Source organism: Cebus imitator, unplaced genomic scaffold (genome assembly GCF_001604975.1).
Source record: "Cebus imitator isolate Cc_AM_T3 unplaced genomic scaffold, Cebus_imitator-1.0 Scaffold214, whole genome shotgun sequence".
Taxonomy (NCBI): domain Eukaryota; kingdom Metazoa; phylum Chordata; class Mammalia; order Primates; family Cebidae; genus Cebus; species Cebus imitator.
In genome coordinates this window covers 2,737,220-2,754,231 of record NW_016107529.1, presented here as the reverse complement: position 1 = coordinate 2,754,231, position 17,012 = coordinate 2,737,220, and the positions used below count along the sequence as shown (strand labels likewise).

The 17,012-nt window shown below is 46.2% G+C and overlaps 1 protein-coding gene and 1 pseudogene across 2 annotated transcripts in view; one reads left to right on the top strand and one right to left on the bottom strand.

The window, feature by feature from the left end:
• Positions 1 to 1,750: 1,750 nt before the first annotated feature.
• Positions 1,751 to 3,909, bottom strand: LOC108318045 (annotated as a pseudogene). The gene has a single exon (XR_001831002.2). The product of XR_001831002.2 is annotated as an RNA-binding protein EWS-like (transcript).
• A 2,349-nt stretch (positions 3,910 to 6,258) lies between these two features.
• Positions 6,259 to 17,012, top strand: part of RAB3B (RAB3B, member RAS oncogene family) — an 82,320-nt gene continuing 71,566 nt past the window's right edge. The window contains exon 1 of the mRNA XM_037745810.1: positions 6,259 to 6,479. Coding sequence (XP_037601738.1) covers positions 6,279 to 6,479 — 201 coding nt within the window. The 5' untranslated portion in view covers positions 6,259 to 6,278. The remainder of the gene's footprint in view (positions 6,480 to 17,012) is intronic.

Genomic DNA, 17,012 nt, shown 5'->3' with positions numbered 1-17,012 from the left:
TTACTGAGTCTGGCTCTGTCACCCAGGCTGGAGTACAGTGGTGTGATCTTGGCTCACTGCAACCTCCACCTCTCAGGTTCAAGTGATTCTTCTGTCTCAGCCTCCCAAGTAGCTGGAATTACAGGTGCCCGCCACCACACTGGCTAATTTTTTTTGTATTTTTAGTAGAGACAGCGTTTCACCGTGTTGGCCAGGCTGGTCTCAAACTCCTGACCTCAGATGATCCACCCACCTTGGCCTCCTAAAGTGCTGGGATTACAGGTGTAAGCCGCCATGTCTGGCCACCTCCCTGCCTCTTTAAGATCCAAATGCAATGGGCTTGAACCTCAATATTCACATTTCCCAACTCATGTAAGTGCAAAGTCCTACACAAGTTTTTGCAAGTTCCACAAGGGCTTGTGCTGTCACAGTTACCACTGCTTCCAGTCTCCTTTTTCAATTGAGACCTAACAAAGCACATTGCTCAACTCCCTGTTCATGCACTCTCACAATTCTCCTCTCTTAAAAAGGATTCCTAGGTGTAATAACCTTTCCTGAAGTCTTGAGAGTCACATAGGATGGCCACGTCCTGTGTGTAACAAATCACTAAAATGGGATCGTTTAGGCATTCCACTGCTGAAACACTCTTTTGCCAACCTACCATGGGAGAGTTTCTTCTTACTCTTTACCTTTGTAGCATCTATCCTTATATTGATTTTCTTACTCATGTTTTTCCTTTTCTCCTCCCATCTCTGTCTATTAACTTGCTCTCCCATTTTGTCAAGTGAATTCCAAATTCTCCTCCCCTCCAACCCCCCATCCCTTATTTTCTTGAGATGGAGTCTCACTCTGTTGCCCAGGCTGGAGTGCAGTGGCACAATCGCAGCTCACTGCAACCTCTGCCTCCCAGGTTCAAGTGATTCTCCTGTCTCAGCCTCCTGAGTAGGTGGGAGTACAGGTGCCTGCCACCACACCTGGCTAATTTTTGTATTTTTAGTGGAGACAGATTTCTCGAACTCTTGCCCTCAGGTGATGTTGGCCGGGCTGATCGCGAACTCTTGGCCTCAGGTGATCCCAAAGTGCTGGGATTGCCAGTGTGAGCCATCACACCCGCCTACTCCACCCCTTTTTAAAACATAAACAGTAATTTGATTTTTCTTCTTTTCCCAAACTTACATACTCACACTTATCAACTGAGGTCCCAAGCAGGACAAAAGGACCTTCTGTACATTGGGATCTGTCATTCCTAGAAGGCAGTTGTGGGTAAAAATAGCATTTTTTTTTCTGTTACAAGAACCACAGTGTTTCCTATTTATTGAATGCTTACCCTGTGCCTAGAACTCTATCAAGTGCTCTCCAGTAGCTTGTGTTCTCATTTGATCTTCCCAACAACTCTGAGAAGGAGCTCTCATTATTGCTCTTTCTACAAACGAGGAAGGGATGTGCGTGCGAGAGAAATGAGGTAATTGGCATAAGACCACACAGCAAGCAAGGACTGCAGATCAGGTGTGCCTGGCCCCTAGCCCGTGTGTGCCCTTTCTAATTTACTACACTGCCTTTCAGGGGAGGGAGAAGGAGAAAGCAACCAGAAGAACTGAGGCTACATAAAAGCAATACCATCTGTTCTTATATTGTCTCACAACTTTAAAAGGGTGGCTCTATACGCTATCTCATTATTCCTGGGAAGAAAGAATAATCATTATCATCTCATCTATTTTGAAATGAGGAAACTAGGGCCTTGTGGGAGAAAGGGAGCATGTTTGTTTTTTTCTTTTCCATTTAACTCGTTTTAATGTTTCTTCACAAATGGTGAAAAATACTAAAGTACAGACAAGGAATAATCATAATGTTGTGGCCAACATTATAAATATGGAATTATAAATTTAAAACATTTTCTGGTTTAAAAAATAAATGTGGTAGTCAGTGCAGCTCTGCAGGGTCTCTGCATCTAATAGGGCCGATCTCTGTGCTCCTGACGGTGCTCGCCTTTATCCATTTTTCCAGGTCCTCCATGTCCTCCTCTTCTTCCTCCCATCTGTTCCATCAAAGGTCCAGGGGGCCCCTCAGGGCCACCTCATCTTCCTCCACCAAAGCCACCTTGGTCCATGCCCCGGCCACCACGGAAGCCACCTCTGTCTCCACCACGGCCACCTCTGAACATTCCACCGGGACCACCGCAATCCATGAGGCCACCTCTTCCTCCCCGAATGCCACCAGGGCCACCTCTGCCACGATCACCACCCAGGGGCAGGAAGGGTGGTGGGAGGAAGCCTTCAGGCTTTGGGGCCTTTCAGTGGTTACACTCTGTTCTCCAGGCGAAGTTCTGGTTTCCACAACCTGGATTGGGACACTGTCAGTCTCCAGCTCAGTGCTGGATGTTTCCTCCTCCGGAGGGGTTCCCTTGGGAACCCTGAGGTCCTCTGGGAGGGAAGCCTCCTCTATCTCCTCCACGGTCTCCCATGCGAACCATGGGTCTCCCAGGACCTCCTGGGCCTCCTGGACCTCCAAGGAGTGGTGGTGGCATCCCTCTGCCCTCACAGGGTGGCATATCACCCTGCATACTGTTAATTGGAGGCTTCTTCCGAGCAAGAGAGACTTTAAGTTTGCACCCTTGAAAGTCTTTACTGTCAAACCACTCCACGGCAGCCTTGGCAGTAGGTGGGTCTTCATAGGACACTGTGGCATTGCCTTTGGGCTTTCCTGTTTCCTTGTCCAGGTAGATGTGGATCATGGGTTGCCCAGTTCTCTTGTTCATCTTAACAACCCCACACTGCTTAAAGAAGTCTGCCAGATAATCTAGAGTCACATTATCATTTAATCCTTGTACATAAATTGCACTGTTGTCAGAATCTTCATCTGGATCTACAGGTGGGCCTAGATCTGGTCCTTCGTCCATGGGTCTGCCAGGCTTATTGAAGCCACCTCACTCTCCAGTGCTGCCCATTCCACCGTGTCCTCCTCCCCACCCACCTCTGCTTATGCCTCCACGATCAAATCCCCCTCTTCCTCTGTCCCGGTTATCAGGCCACTCATGCTCCGGTTCTCTCCTGGTCCGGAAAATCCTCCAGACTCCTGCCCATAAACACCCATGCTACTGGGGTGGTCCTGTCGGAATGAACTCTGCTGCCCATAGCTGCTGCTCTGTTGGCTGTATTGACCTGGACCCTGGCTGTAGGATCCAGTTTGGGGTTGGTAACTAGTGGGAGGCTGCTGCCCATAGCTGCTTTGTTGACCATAGCTACTCTGCTGTCCATAGCTGCTCGGTTGCCCATAGGTGTTCTGCTGAGAGTAACTGCTTTGATCATAACTAGTCGGCTGTGTAGAGGAATAGCTGGTAGGAGGGTAGGATGGAGGTGCGGTGACTGGCTACATAGGGTAGCTCCCAGGTACCTGGGGATAACTGTAGTTACTCTGTCCATATCCTAGGCTGGGCTGGTTGTAACCTCCTGTGCTAGATTGAGGTTGACTAGTCTCAGTGGGCTTGTTACCATCCTGCAGTCTTGTAGGTGCAGTGGCTGTTGGCTGCTGCCCATAGGCTGGATAAGCAGGCTGAGTGCCATATGCAGACTGAGCTGTGTAGGAGGCCTGGGTGGTGGTGACTGTGGCAGTGGTGGTATCATAAGCACCAGTGCCATACCCCTGGACAGGCTGGCTGTATGCCTGGGGGGCAGTTGGAGTAGTATAACCAGTGGGAGGCTGTCCATAAGAAGTTGCATAGGCGGTCTGCCCGTAAGTTGCAGCGGTCTGAGCCCGGGGATAGCTAACATCAGTGGGCTGTCCATAGATTCCATAGCTTTGTTGCCCATATGCCTGGGTGGTCTGTGCACATCCTTGAGTGGGCTGGGCGGTGTAAGCACTGTAGCCCTGCTGCGCTGCAGCTTGGCTATAGGTTCTGTAATCCATGGACGCCATTTTCTCTCCTTCCTTCTCATTCTCAGCATGTTTGATTTTGCTGTTACAGAGGTACCAGCAGTGGGTGATTAAGAGCTCAAGAGTGATCATGGGAGCTGGTGGCCAAGGTGATGTGGAGGCCAAGGACTGAGGGACCAGGAAATCCCATAGCTACTGAAGTCACTAGGAGGATGGCAGGACAGGGTCTAGTGAGGATGACCATGAGCAGGGGCTCAATCTTTAATGCATAAGGAGCAATTGGGGGTCAGTGATGAGGAGGGGTGGAGGATGGTATGGCTGAAGAGCACAGGAGAAAGAATTTTTGTACAAGGGTCAAAATGGCCATGCCAACCCCACATCCTGGTTTTATAGTATACAGGGAGTGGAGGAATAAGAGGGCTTCAAAGGAGGCAGTACCTGGATGAGCCTCAGGCAAAGAAGTCACCTGAGTACTCTGAAGAAGCGGGGGATATAGGAGAGTTTGTTGACAAAAGAACAGGATTCTAGAAGGCACAGAGGAAAGGCCTGACAGTATGGTGGGAAGTGGGAAAGTGAGCGAAAGGGCTAGGCAAGAAGCTCAGAAGAGTAAGTGTATGAGGCAGAGGCCACGTAAGCAGAGGGGCTGTCAGTTTGGGTGGTTCCTAGGCTGGAGATGCACACTGTAGACCGGGTCATAATGGAACTTAGGGGAAAAATGGTTTTGGTATTTGACTCAGACCTCTAAGATTTGAGATAGGGGAGAATTGTGGGGAAAGATAATGATTCTAGATCAAGCTGTCAGCTGGCGCCTGTGACCTCAGGAAGACTGGAAGTCCATGTCAGGATTTGAGGGTGGGTGTTAACTGCCTCCTGTATCTGCCTTCTCTGGTAGAACTGGGACTTCCTAGGGCCACGCAAGAACATTTTCCCACTCCTGTTGATAGCCTCCTGGTAATGGGAAATGGTTGAGAGTTTTTGTTTGTTTGCTTTTTTTTGAGACACAGTCTTGCTCTGTTGGCCAGGCTGGAGTGCACTGCTGGAGTGCAGTGATCTCAGCTCACTGCAACCTCTGCCTCCCGGGTTCAAGCAATTCTGCCTCAGCCTCCTGAGTAGCTGAGACTACAGGCATGCGCTACCATGCCTGGCTAACTTTTGTATTTTTAGTAGAGACAGGGTTTCACCATGTTGGCCAGGTTGGTCTCGAACTCCTGACCTCAAGCGATCTGCCTGCCTTGGCCTCCCAAAGTGCTGGGATTACAGGTGTGAGCCACTGCACCCAGCTGAGAGTTTTTTAAAACAAGGTTGATGATAACATGATGACATTTTATTTATTTTTTATTTTTATTTATTTATTTATTTTGAGGCAGAGTCTCACTCTGTCACCCAGCCTGGAGTGCAGTGGCGTGATCTTGGCTCACTGCCACCTCCACCTCCTGGGTTCAAGTGATTCTCCTGCCTCAGCCTCCCGAGTAGCTGGGATTACAGGCACATGCCACCACACCCAGCTATTTTCTTTTGTATTTTCAGTAGAGACAGGGTTTCACTATGTTGGTCAGCCTGGTCATGAACTCCTGATCTAGTGATCCACCTGCCTCGCCTGCCTCGGCCTCCCAAAGTGCTGGGATTATAGGCATGAGCCACTGCACGGAGCCATGATGACATTTGAAAGAGTTGCTTGGGTTTGTATAAAAATGGTTTTGGTATCTCACTCAGAATGAATGGGCCCAGGAAATCCCATAGCTATCGAAGCACCAGGAGGATGGCAGGACAGAGGCTAGTGAGAATGACCATGAGCCAGGGGCTGTAATCTTTAATGTGTAAGTAGCAACTGGGTGTCAGTAATGAGGAGGGGTGGTGGGTGGTATGACTGGAGAGCCCAGGAGAAAGAATTTTTGTGCAAGGGTGGAAATAGCCATGCTAACCCACCTCCTGGTTTTATAGGATGAATTAGAGATTGAAGGCAGGAATTAGGAAGCTGTTGTATTAGTACAAGCAAGAAGTGATGATGCTGGAGTTAGAATAAGGGCAATGGAGACACGGAAGGGCAGGGATATGTTAAGGTGGTGGGATGTGGGGTGTGAAGGAAGCACAGATACGGTAGAAGACAGCGTCCAGGTTTCTGGCTTCGTTTCCGCTTGTAGTCAGCCTCCCTCCCTGGGCTTTTGTGAAGGTAGAATGATAGAACGGACCAGAAAGCAGTGTGGAAATGGCAAAACTGCTACCCATCATCAGCTACATTATCATCAAAGCTCTCTGATCACCCTAGTAAGTTCAGTCAATGGAACGAGGCATGACAATTAAGATAAATCAGTATAATCAGCTAGCTATGAGGGATCTGGGGGTCCTGAGTCACCTCGGATTCCTTACACCTGCTAGGAGTTGAGGCCGGGGCGGGGCCAACGCAGACTCCGCCCCTAGGCGGGGCCTGGATGCGGCCGGAGCCGAGCAGCTCTGGAGCCCCAGCCTCAGCCCTCAGGCGCCACTGCGCTGACTGGACCCGACCTGCCCGCAGCCCCCCGCGGCGCCCTGCCCAGGTCCCCAGGTCCCCCCCGCGCCCTCCCGGCCGCCAGATCCTGCCGTCCCGCCGACCGTCCGAGGGCGAACCCGTCGTCCCGCACTCGGAGTCCGCGGTAAGGGGCGCGGCCCCGGCAGCCAGCCCGCGGAGGGAAAGGGACCGATTATCGGCGCTGGGCGCTGGGCACCGGGCACCGAGAGCGGGCGCTGAGAAGGAGCGAGGGGCAGCGGAGGGGAGCCGGGGGAGGCGCGAGGGAGGGGCTCCGCGGCGGCTGAGGTGGAGGCTCGCCTCGGGAGGGAGAGCCGAGGGGGGTCTCCCGGACCGTGGGGGCAGCCGGAGAAGCTCCAAGGGCGGGAGGGGAGCGAGAAAGACCGCGCTGGGGCTGAGGGGAAAGATGAGGAGCCACTGGAGGGCAGTGAGGGATCGCGGGGGGAAACGGAGGCGTGGGAGCTGCGAAGAGGGCGTAGAGGGGCTGTGCAGAAAGGGGGTACCGAGCAGCCGAGGGGCAGCAAAGGGGGCGATGAAGGGAGAGGATTGAGGGGAGCTAGAGCAGGGGGGGGAGTGGTGGGGTGTTGGGGAGGCGTGGAGGTGAGGAGCTGAGGGGAGGGGACTGGCTCTGCGGGGGTCGTTTGGAGCTGGTGGGAACTGAGGTGCCGAATAGAAGGGGCGCTGGGCAGCTGGGGAGTGTCTGGTCGGGAGAGGGTCCGGGGTGGGGGATGTGGGTATGGAAAATGAGGATGGGTAAGGGCAGCAGGGGAGTGTCTGGTCGGTAGAGGGTCATTTACGGGGGATGTGGGTATAGATAGCTGGGGTCGGAGCTGGAGCCCAGGGGTCCGACGACGGGGTAACCGTAAATGGAGGGCGAAGGGTGGGGCTTGGGAGAATAAAAGAGTGAGAGGCCAGGCTGGGTCTACCCGGCTGCAGAGGAAGGGGGCGGTGAGCCGGTGGAGAAAGAGGACAGTGGCCTTGGAAATGGACACAGGGGCCTATTTTCTGGTCAGGACTGGGGAGGAGACTGGACTAGAGTAGGGTCTGGTGACTGCAAGTGGAGGAATCGTGAGAGAACTTGAAGAGTTCAGGGTGGAGGGGCACTGGGTCAGGCTAGGGAAGAGGCCAGGTGTGGGTTGTGATGTAAGGGTGGAAAGATAATGGAGGCTTGAATGGAGCCCAGGCACTAGCGGTGTCTTGGCCACTTAGGAGTCTGACAAGGGGACACAGGCACTGGACCTTGTTACATTGGCACCCGGGATCACAGAGAAGAAAAGAATTTTGGACAGAAAAACTCATCCACAGGCCAACTCTGTTCTGGAGTCCAAGCATGGAAGGAACTTTGGGGAGGGCAGGGCAGCAGCCTCTGGAAGCTGAGAGAGACGTGGAGGGGGTGGGAGAAAAATGGGCCCTCTTCCCTCAGCTTCCTGGAATCCAGAGGGAAAGGGATGGGAGACAGTAAAAGGAGAGGGTGTGTGTGTGTGTGGGCGGGGGCACAGGTGGGTGCCCACCTGTTCTGTTCCTATAAACAGAGGAAGACAATGGAAGCCATAAAAGGCCCTATCTATAGAAGCGGAAAACCCTGATGCTGTGGGAGCCAGAGAAGAGGCATTGTGGGAGAGGTGGGTGGGTCTGGGAAGGCTTCCTGGTCATGAAGGATTTAGCTAGTAGTGGAGGAAAGTGTGTTCCTATCAGAGGAAACCGTATGGGAAAAGGCAAAAATCTAAAAGCATCTCCAGCCCAAGAAATAAACCTTCAGTTTCTTAAAGATTATGACATGAAGGGAGGCATCAGTAACATATAGAAAATCTTTAAATGGGTTTCCCCTCTAAGCTTGAAGTCCTTAGGGTTTCTCTCCATCTCCCCAAAGTATAGCACAGGGTCTGGTGCATAGTAGGTGCTTGGTGAATGTTGATTTAATGAATAATTGAGCTATGGTGGTGTTCCTGCCTCAATTTCTTCATCCACTCCCAAGAGTTGTTGTGAGAATCAGATAGGATAATGTGGGTGAAAAGAACTTTGTAAACTGTAAAACACTGTACAAAGAGAGAGCCCATTGATGTTATTCTGCAAGTGTGCCCCCGTTCTGTCAGTGGACACACCCACGGCTATCTCATTCAAATCTGGAGGAGTAAGGAAATGAATATCAAGCATCTGTTGTGTGAAAGATGGAATGCATTGAAAGCACCATGTAGAATGCTTGACATTTAGTAGGTGCTCAATAAATGGTAGCCATTATGATACTGTTTCTGTAGCTCTAAGAGACCTGGGAAAACAGTGAAGGTGGTGATGGGTCAGCAGTGGGGAATGGTCTTAAGACAGATTGAATTAGAAAAGTAGAGTATGGCTTTAGGTAGGAAGGTGAGGTCCACATTTGCCCAACTTTCTCCTCATCCTTGCTGAAATGCTCCAAGTAGGAAGACAGAGAATTACATTTATTGAGCCCCTGCTCTATTGCATATACAGTTGACCTTTGAACAGCATGGGTTTGAACTGTGCAGGTCCACTTATATCCCAATTTTTTCCTTATTTTATTTTTTTCTTCCTGCAGAACGTTTGTGAACTTGATCTTCCCATTTTTTTTTCAACCAAACACTGATTAAAAAATACCATGGTGGCCGGGCATGTTGGCACATGCCTGTAGTCCCAGCTATTTGGGAGGCTGAGGTGGGAGGATCACTTGAGCCCACTGAATTCTGGGCTGTAGTGTGCTATGCTGATCTGGTGTCCACACTAAGTTCGGCATCAATATGGTGACCTCCCAGGAGCGGCGGACCACCAGGTTGCCTAAGGAGGGGTGAACCAGCCCAGATCAGAAATGGAGCAGGTCAAAATTCCAGTGCTGATCAGTAGTGGGATTGCGCCTGTGAATAGCCACTGCACTCCAGCCTGGGCAACATAGCAAGACCCCCATCTCTAAAAAAAAAAAAAAAAAAAAAAATTAAGAAAAAAATACCTTGCTGGGTCAAGCACAGTGGCTCAAACCTGTAATCCCAGCTACTTGGGAGGCTGAGGTAGAATAATTGCTTGAGCCCAGGAATTTGAATCTACAATGAGTTATGATCAGGCCACTGTACTCCATCTTGGGAGACAGAGTGACATCCATCTCTTAAAAAAGAAGAAAAAGAAAAGAAAATACAGTAGCGAAGGGAGGTGAAGTCTGTATATTCAGAGGGCCAACTTTTAGTCTAGGTGGGTTCCACTGGGCCAACTGTGGTTCTTGAGTAGACGTGGATTTCTGTATATGTGGGAGTCCTGGAACCAATCCCTTGCCTATACCAATAAATTCCTGTACTATTCTAGATGTATTGCCCACATTACCTATAATTTTCCCAACAATGCTTGTTTTATGAATGAGGAAACTTTCTTAATCATGTAAAATTTCTTGCCAAGGTCTCATAGGTAATAAATGATAGAGCTGGTAACTGAATCTAGTTTGTTTGATTTGGAACCCCAAACTAGTTCCACTACTCAGGATGACTTGCTAGAAGAAACCAGTAAGCACCGAGACCAAAAAAAAAAACAAAACAAAAAATAAGGGGTTTATAAAGCACCTTCCCATACACTGGTTTTAATTCTTGCAACAGTTTTGCCAGGAAGCTGTTTTATGAACTCCTACAGATGAGGAAACTGAGGTTCAGAGTGTGATTTGCGTAAGTTTACAGAACCACTGAAAGAGCCAGGGCTTGTCTTTCAAATGCCAGGTCTCTTGGACTCAGTCTCGTGTTCTTTCCAATACAAGGGAAAAAGGGAAGTTCTTTCATTTATTTCGTCACTCCATTTATTGAGCTGATCTCTTCTCTCTGGATTTTAGGGCTCTCTCCTCCTCCTCCCCCATGTTTCCTGGCTGAAGTTGGCTTCTTCCTTAAGTGCTTACTTTTGCTGCCTATCAGACTGAAAGGGTTATTTGTTTTTCACAGCCACACTTTGAGCAGCCATTTCTTTCTTTCCCCCAGCCTGGGACAGGGATGACTTCCCAGATGGTCCCTGGGCCTTCATCTGTATTGCTTGCCATGGAGACAGCTCTATAATTTTATATGACTGTCACAAAATAGAGGAAAGATTTGATTGATGCTTATCTTACAAATGCGATTCTGCACGCGCCACTGTGCAAGTGACCTGTCTGCTTAGATCTGTCTCAAGCAGCTGCCTGCTGAGATGCTTTCTGCCTGTCTTCCAGATGTCTGAGTAGCTCCTGGCCACACCCTCCTAACATGATCCCCTTGGAGGCTTCCATCTGAATGAGCCTTCCAATTGAATGAGACTTCCAACTGAACTCAGCTCTCTGCCTCTTCTGGTTCTCACACCACCTACTGGGAAAGCCATGCTGTGTGTGGATAAGCAGAAGTTGATAGTATGGTATGGCAAGTACAATATGGCAGCAAGACACTCAGGATGTTGGGGATGCTTCTTTTTTTAATTTAAATTTTTAGAGACAGGGTCTCATTCTGTCATGTAGGCTAGGGTACAGTGGTGTATTCGTAGCTCCCTGTAACCTCGAACCTCTGGACTCAAGTGATTTTCTTGTCTCAGCCTCCAGAGTACCGAGGACTACAGGTGTACACTACCACATTTGGCTAATTAAAAAAAAAATTTTTTTTTGTAGAAATGGGGTCTCACTATGTTTCCCAGACTGGTCTTGAACTCCTGGCCTCAAGTGATCTTCCCACTTTGGCCTCCCAAAGTACTGGTATTATAGGTGTGAGCCACCATGCCCAGCCAGGATGCTTCTTTATTCACCCTAAAATTGTTATGATTTTCATTTTCCTTAATCCCAGTCAAACCTGGAAGCCATTAGGTAACAGAAGTTCCATTCATTACCCTTAATCTGACTTGCTGAGTTTGGACAAATCAATTCTCTTTGCAGAGCCTCAATTTTTTTTTTTTTTTTCAAACCTATAAGATAAACGGAGGTAGATCAGGGACTGAAACAATTTTTTCTTTTTTTCCCTTACTTGAAAAAAACCCTTGAAGTTATGAAACAATTTTTAACTCTTGTCATCACTCCCCAGTCTCATATCTGTGGGAGTCATAGCTAATAAAGGCAGGCAAATTTCTTGCTGATTCTACACAAGGATACATGTATTTTTCTCAGCACAGTGTATGAAACATATACATTCTCTTATTTAAAATTAACAGCACCTTAAAGTAGGTATTATTGTTAGATGAGGACACTGAGGCATAGAATTTAAGTAACTTGGCCAAGTTTACAAATTGAGTTACTGGGAAAGGTGGGCCCAGTAGCCAGGCTTTTTGTTACAATAAAGCTGCTACTCCAAAGTCCCTTCTAGTTCTGGCAGTTTAAGAGTGTGAAGCTGGGCTACATCAGAAAAATGAGGACCAATAATCTGACATTTACACTGATAATCTGGCACATGAAAAATGCTCTATATGCGTTTCTTGAAAGACATAACACCCTGCTATAGGTCTAGTGTTGACGAGATATAAGGATGGAAAAAGCCCCCTTGAATCCAGAAGGGAAAGCAAACAGTTAATTGTAAAACAGACCCATGTAATGGAACCATGATCAGGGAAAGGGCAGTTAAACAAGATTTGCCTGCAGGAGTGAATTAAAGGGGCCAGTGAAATAATATATATTCAGTACCTCCATGGGTCAAGAAACTGTGCCAAATTGTTTACATATATATATACTACTCATTCTATTTGTACCAAGCTCTGTGAAGTAGGTGATATTTTCTCTATTTTAAGATAAAAGTGTTGTGGCTTAGATAGGCAATATGACTATATCTAAGAATTCATCTGAGGGGTAGAGCATGGATTTTAAACTTTTTCATAACACTGCAGGGTACTAAGTCTAGTCTCAGCTGTTAGCTGTGAGATTTGGGCAAATTGTTTTAATTTCTCACCTTCCATTTCCTTCTTGATCAAATGGAAATAATAATCCCTGTCTTTCCAACTTTATTTCCCAGGTTTATTTAGAGGATAAAATATGATAAAGGATATGGAATTGTGGTAAAGATCAAATCTATGTTTTAGTAAAGTGACTCTTTGACCAGCAATTCCACTTCAAGAAATCTCTCTCAAGGAAATAATTAGGAAAATGAAAAATTTATGTAAAGAAATGTTCACTGCAGTTTAATTTATAACAATTAAGAGTAGAAAAACAACGTAAAAAGAACTTCTTAAAGAGAATGAAAACATTAAAGAATTGATCTGGCTGGGCCAACATGGAAAAACCCCATCTCTACTAAAAATACAAAAATTAGCTGGACATGGTAGTGGGCACCTGTAGTTCCAGCTACTTGGGAGGCTGAGGCAGGAGAATCTCTTGACCTCTGGAGGCGGAGGTTGCAGTGAGCCAAGATTTCACCATTGCATTGTAGTCTGGGGGACAGAGCAAGACTCCTTCTCAAAAAAAAAAAAAAGAATTGATCTTATGACACATGTATATAGGATGGAATATAATGTAGTCAACTGAAATGATATTTTTTAAGAGTTTTTAAAGTCTCATACTTCTTTTTTTTCTTCTTATTTTGAGACAGTGTCTTTTTTTTTTCTTTTGAGACAGAGTCTTACTCTGTCACCCAGGCTGGAGTGCAATGGCGCGATATTGGCTCACTGCAACCTCCGCCTCCCAGGTTCAAGTGATTCTCCTGCCTCAGCCTCCTGAGTAGCTGGGGTTACAGGTGTGTGCCACCGTACCCAGCTAATTTTTATATTTTTAGTAGAGACGGGGTTTCAACATTTTGGCCAGGCTGGTCTCGAACTCCTGACCTTGTGATCCACCTGCCTCGGCCTCCCAAAGTGCTGGGATTACAGGCATGAGCCACCATGCCCGGCTGAGACAGTGTCTTGCTCTGTCACCCAGGCTGGAATACAGTAGCATGATCTTGACACTGCAGCCTCTGCCTTCCAGGTTCAAGCAATTCTTGTGCTTCAGCCTCCTGAGTAGCTGGCATTATAGCGTGTGCCACCATGCGCAGCTAATTTTTGTATTTTTAGTAGAGATGGGGTTTCACCATGTTGACCAGGCTGGTCTCAAACTCCTGACCTCAAATGATCTGTCTGCCTCAGACTCCCAAAGTGCTGGGATTACAGGCCTTGGCTATTGTGCCTGGCCTCAAAATCTCATACTTTTGTAGTGCTTTTGGAATTTAGTAGTCATGCATTGCCAATTACAAAGCTATGTTCTGAGAATCTGTCGTTAGGCAATTTCATAGTTGTATGAACATCATAGAGTATACTTACACAACCTATATGGTATTTGACATAGCTTTCTATACACATAATCTATATGGAGTAGATAGCCTATTGCTCCTAGGCTACAAACCTGTGCTGCGTGTTACTATATTGAATGTAGCAGGCAATTGTAACACAGTGGCAAGTATTTGTGTATCTGAACACATCTAAACATAGAAAAGGTACAGTAAAAATATGTTTTTTGTTTTTGAGATTGAGTCTGGATCTATCACCCAAGCTGGAGTTCAGTGGTGCAGTCTCTACTCACCGCAACCTCAGCCTCACAAGTAGCTGGGATTGCAGGCACCTGCTACCACACCTGGCCAATTTTTTGTATTTTTAGTAGAGGTGGAGTTTCATCATGTTGGCCAGGCTGGTCTCGAACTCCTGACCTCAAGTGATCCACCTGCCTCAACCTCCCAAAGTGCTGGGATTATAGGTGTGAGCCACCACACCCAGCCATAGTATGGGATAAGAGATGAAAAATGGTACACCTCTGTAGGACACTTACCATGAATGGAGCTTGCAGGGCTGTAAGTTGCTCTGGGGGAGTCAGTAAGTTAGTGATGAGTGAATGTGAAAGCCTAGGACATTACCGTGCACTACAAGAGGCTTTATAAACATTGTACACTTAGGCTACACTAAATTTATTTAAAAATATTTTTCTTCAATAATAAATTAACTTTGGCTTACTATAACTTTTAAACTTTATAAACTTAAAAAAAATTAAAAACCTTTTAGGCTTTTTTTTAAAATTAATTAATTTTTTTTTTTTTTTTTGAGATTGAGCCTTACTCTGTCACCCAGGCTGGAGTGTAGTGGCACGATCTCTGCTCACTGCAACCTCTGCCTCCTGGGTTCAAATAATTCTTGTGCATCAGCCTCCTGAGTAACAGGGATTACATGCGCGCGCCACCATGCCTGGCTAATTTTTGTATTTTTAGTAGAGATGGGGTTTCACTATGTTGGCCAGGCTGGTCTTGAACTCCTGACCTCAAGTGATCCACCTGCCTTGGCTTCCCAAAGTCTAGGATTACAGGGCTGAGCCACCATGCCCAGCCATAGACTCTTTTATAAAAATAACACTTAGCTTAAAGCACAAATACATTGTATGGCCTTTTTTAAGATGAAGGCTCACCATGTCAGCTGGGTTGAAATGCAGTGGTGCAATCATGGTTCACTGCATCCTTGAATTCCTTGGCTGGAGTGATCCTCCCGCCGTGGCCTCCCAAAGTGTTGGGATTACGCTCAGGCGTAAGCCACTGAGCCTGGCCTTTTCTTTATTTTCTTCCTTGTTTTTTAAATTTATGTTTACAATTTTTTTATTGAAAAGAAAGACACAAATACACACATGAGCCTAGGGCTACACAGGATCAAGGAGCATCAATATCACTGCCTTCCATTTCCACATCTTGTCCCACTGGAAGGTCCTAAGGGGCAATAATAGGCATGGAGCTGTCATCTCTTACGGCAATATCTTCCTCTGAAATACCTTGTGAAGGACCTGCCTGAGGCTGTTTTACTGTTAATTTAAAAAAAAATTAAGTAGAAAAAATACACTCTAAAATAACAATAAAAAGTATAGTAAGTAAATGCAGAAACCAGTAACATAGTCATATTATCAATATCAAATATTATGTGTTACACATAATCATATGTGTTATACTTTGATACAACTGGCAGTGTAATAGGTTTGTTTACACCAGCATCAATACAAACAAGTAAGCAATTGTTGTGCTACAACGTTACCATGGCTACTATGTCACTAGGCAATAGGAATTTTTCAGCTTCATTATAATCTTATGGGACCACAGTTGTACATGTGGTCCATCACTGACTGAAACATTGTTATGCAGCGCATGATTGTACTTTTAAAATTTAAGTGCTTTTGCTAAATGGTTACATACCATATATTCTAGTCTATATCTTCTGTGCATATGATGTCAGCTATTACAATATGCATAGAAGGTATAGGCTAGAATTCATGGTGTGTTATTTATACATAAATAAAAATTATAAATAGATCTCTTTGCTTATATATGCAAAGGCTATCTCCGAAGGATATATGAATTGATAACATGTATGTTTCTGGGGAGGGGAACTAGATTAGGAATCAGAGATGGAAGCAAGACTTACTTTTCAGTGTAAACCTTTAGGTTTCATATTACTTGTATTTTATGCTAGGGATTAAGAAAATAATGCAGCTGGGTATGGTGGCTCTCACCTATAATCCTAGCACTTTGGGAGGCCAACAAAGGCAGATCACTTGATCCTGGTTTGAGACCAGCCTGGACAACATGGTGAAACCCCATCTCTACAAAAAATACAAAAATTAGCTGGGCATGATGGCACATGCCTTTAGTCCCAGCTACTCGGGAGGATGAAGCAGGAGAATCACTTGAGCCCGGGAAGTCAAGACTGCAGTGAGCCGAGATAGCGCCACTGCACTCCAACCTGGGTGACACAGTGAGACCGTATCTCAAAAAAAAAAAAAAAAAAAAAAAAAAAAAAAAAAAATATATATATATATATATATATGTATGTATAATAATAATAATGCAAAGTAATACTTGCAAATAGTATATACTTGAATTATTTTCCATAAGTATGTATTATCTTTTAAATTAACAAATAAAATATATTAAAATAGATGGTACTTTTTTTTTGATAGAGACAGTCTTGCTCTGTTGCGCAAGCTGGGGTACAGTGGCACAATCATGGCTCACTGCAGCTTCAAATTTCTGGGCTCAAATAATCCTCCTGCTTCAGCCTCCTAAACAGCTGGGATTATAGATGTGTGCCACCACACCTGGCTAATTTTTTACTTTTTGTAGAAAGGGTGGTCTCCCTGTGTTGCCCAGGCTGGTCTTGAACTCCTGGCCTCAAGCCATCCTCCCACTTTGGCCTCCCAAAGTGCTGGGACTACAGGTGTCAGCCACTGCACCTGGCCTTAGGTGGCACTCTTTTGTATGAAAAAATATTGGAGAAAATACACTAAAATGTTAATATTCATAGTTTCTGAGTGGGCAGGATGTCAGTTAATTTTAAATTCTCTTTTTTATACTTTTGTATAATATAATTTTCAAATTTTTTATAATGAATACATTCATAGAAGAATTTTTTTCTTGTAAACAAAGAAAGATGACTGGCAGCAGAGTGGAGGATGGTGTGAAGTGGTTGCTTTCTTTGTTTTAATGTAGAAAAAGCATAATGTGGGCCAGGCGCGGTGGCTCAAGCCTGTAATCCCAGCACTTTGGGAGGCTGAGGCGGGTGGATCACGAGGTCAAGAGATCAAGACCATCCTGGTCAACATGGCGAAACCCCGTCTCTACTAAAAATACAAAAAATTAGCTGGGCATGGTGGCGTGTGCCTGTAATCCCAGCTACTCAGGAGGCTGAGGCAGGAGAATTGCCTGAACCCAGGAGGCGGAGGTTGCGGTGAGCCGAGATTGCACCATTG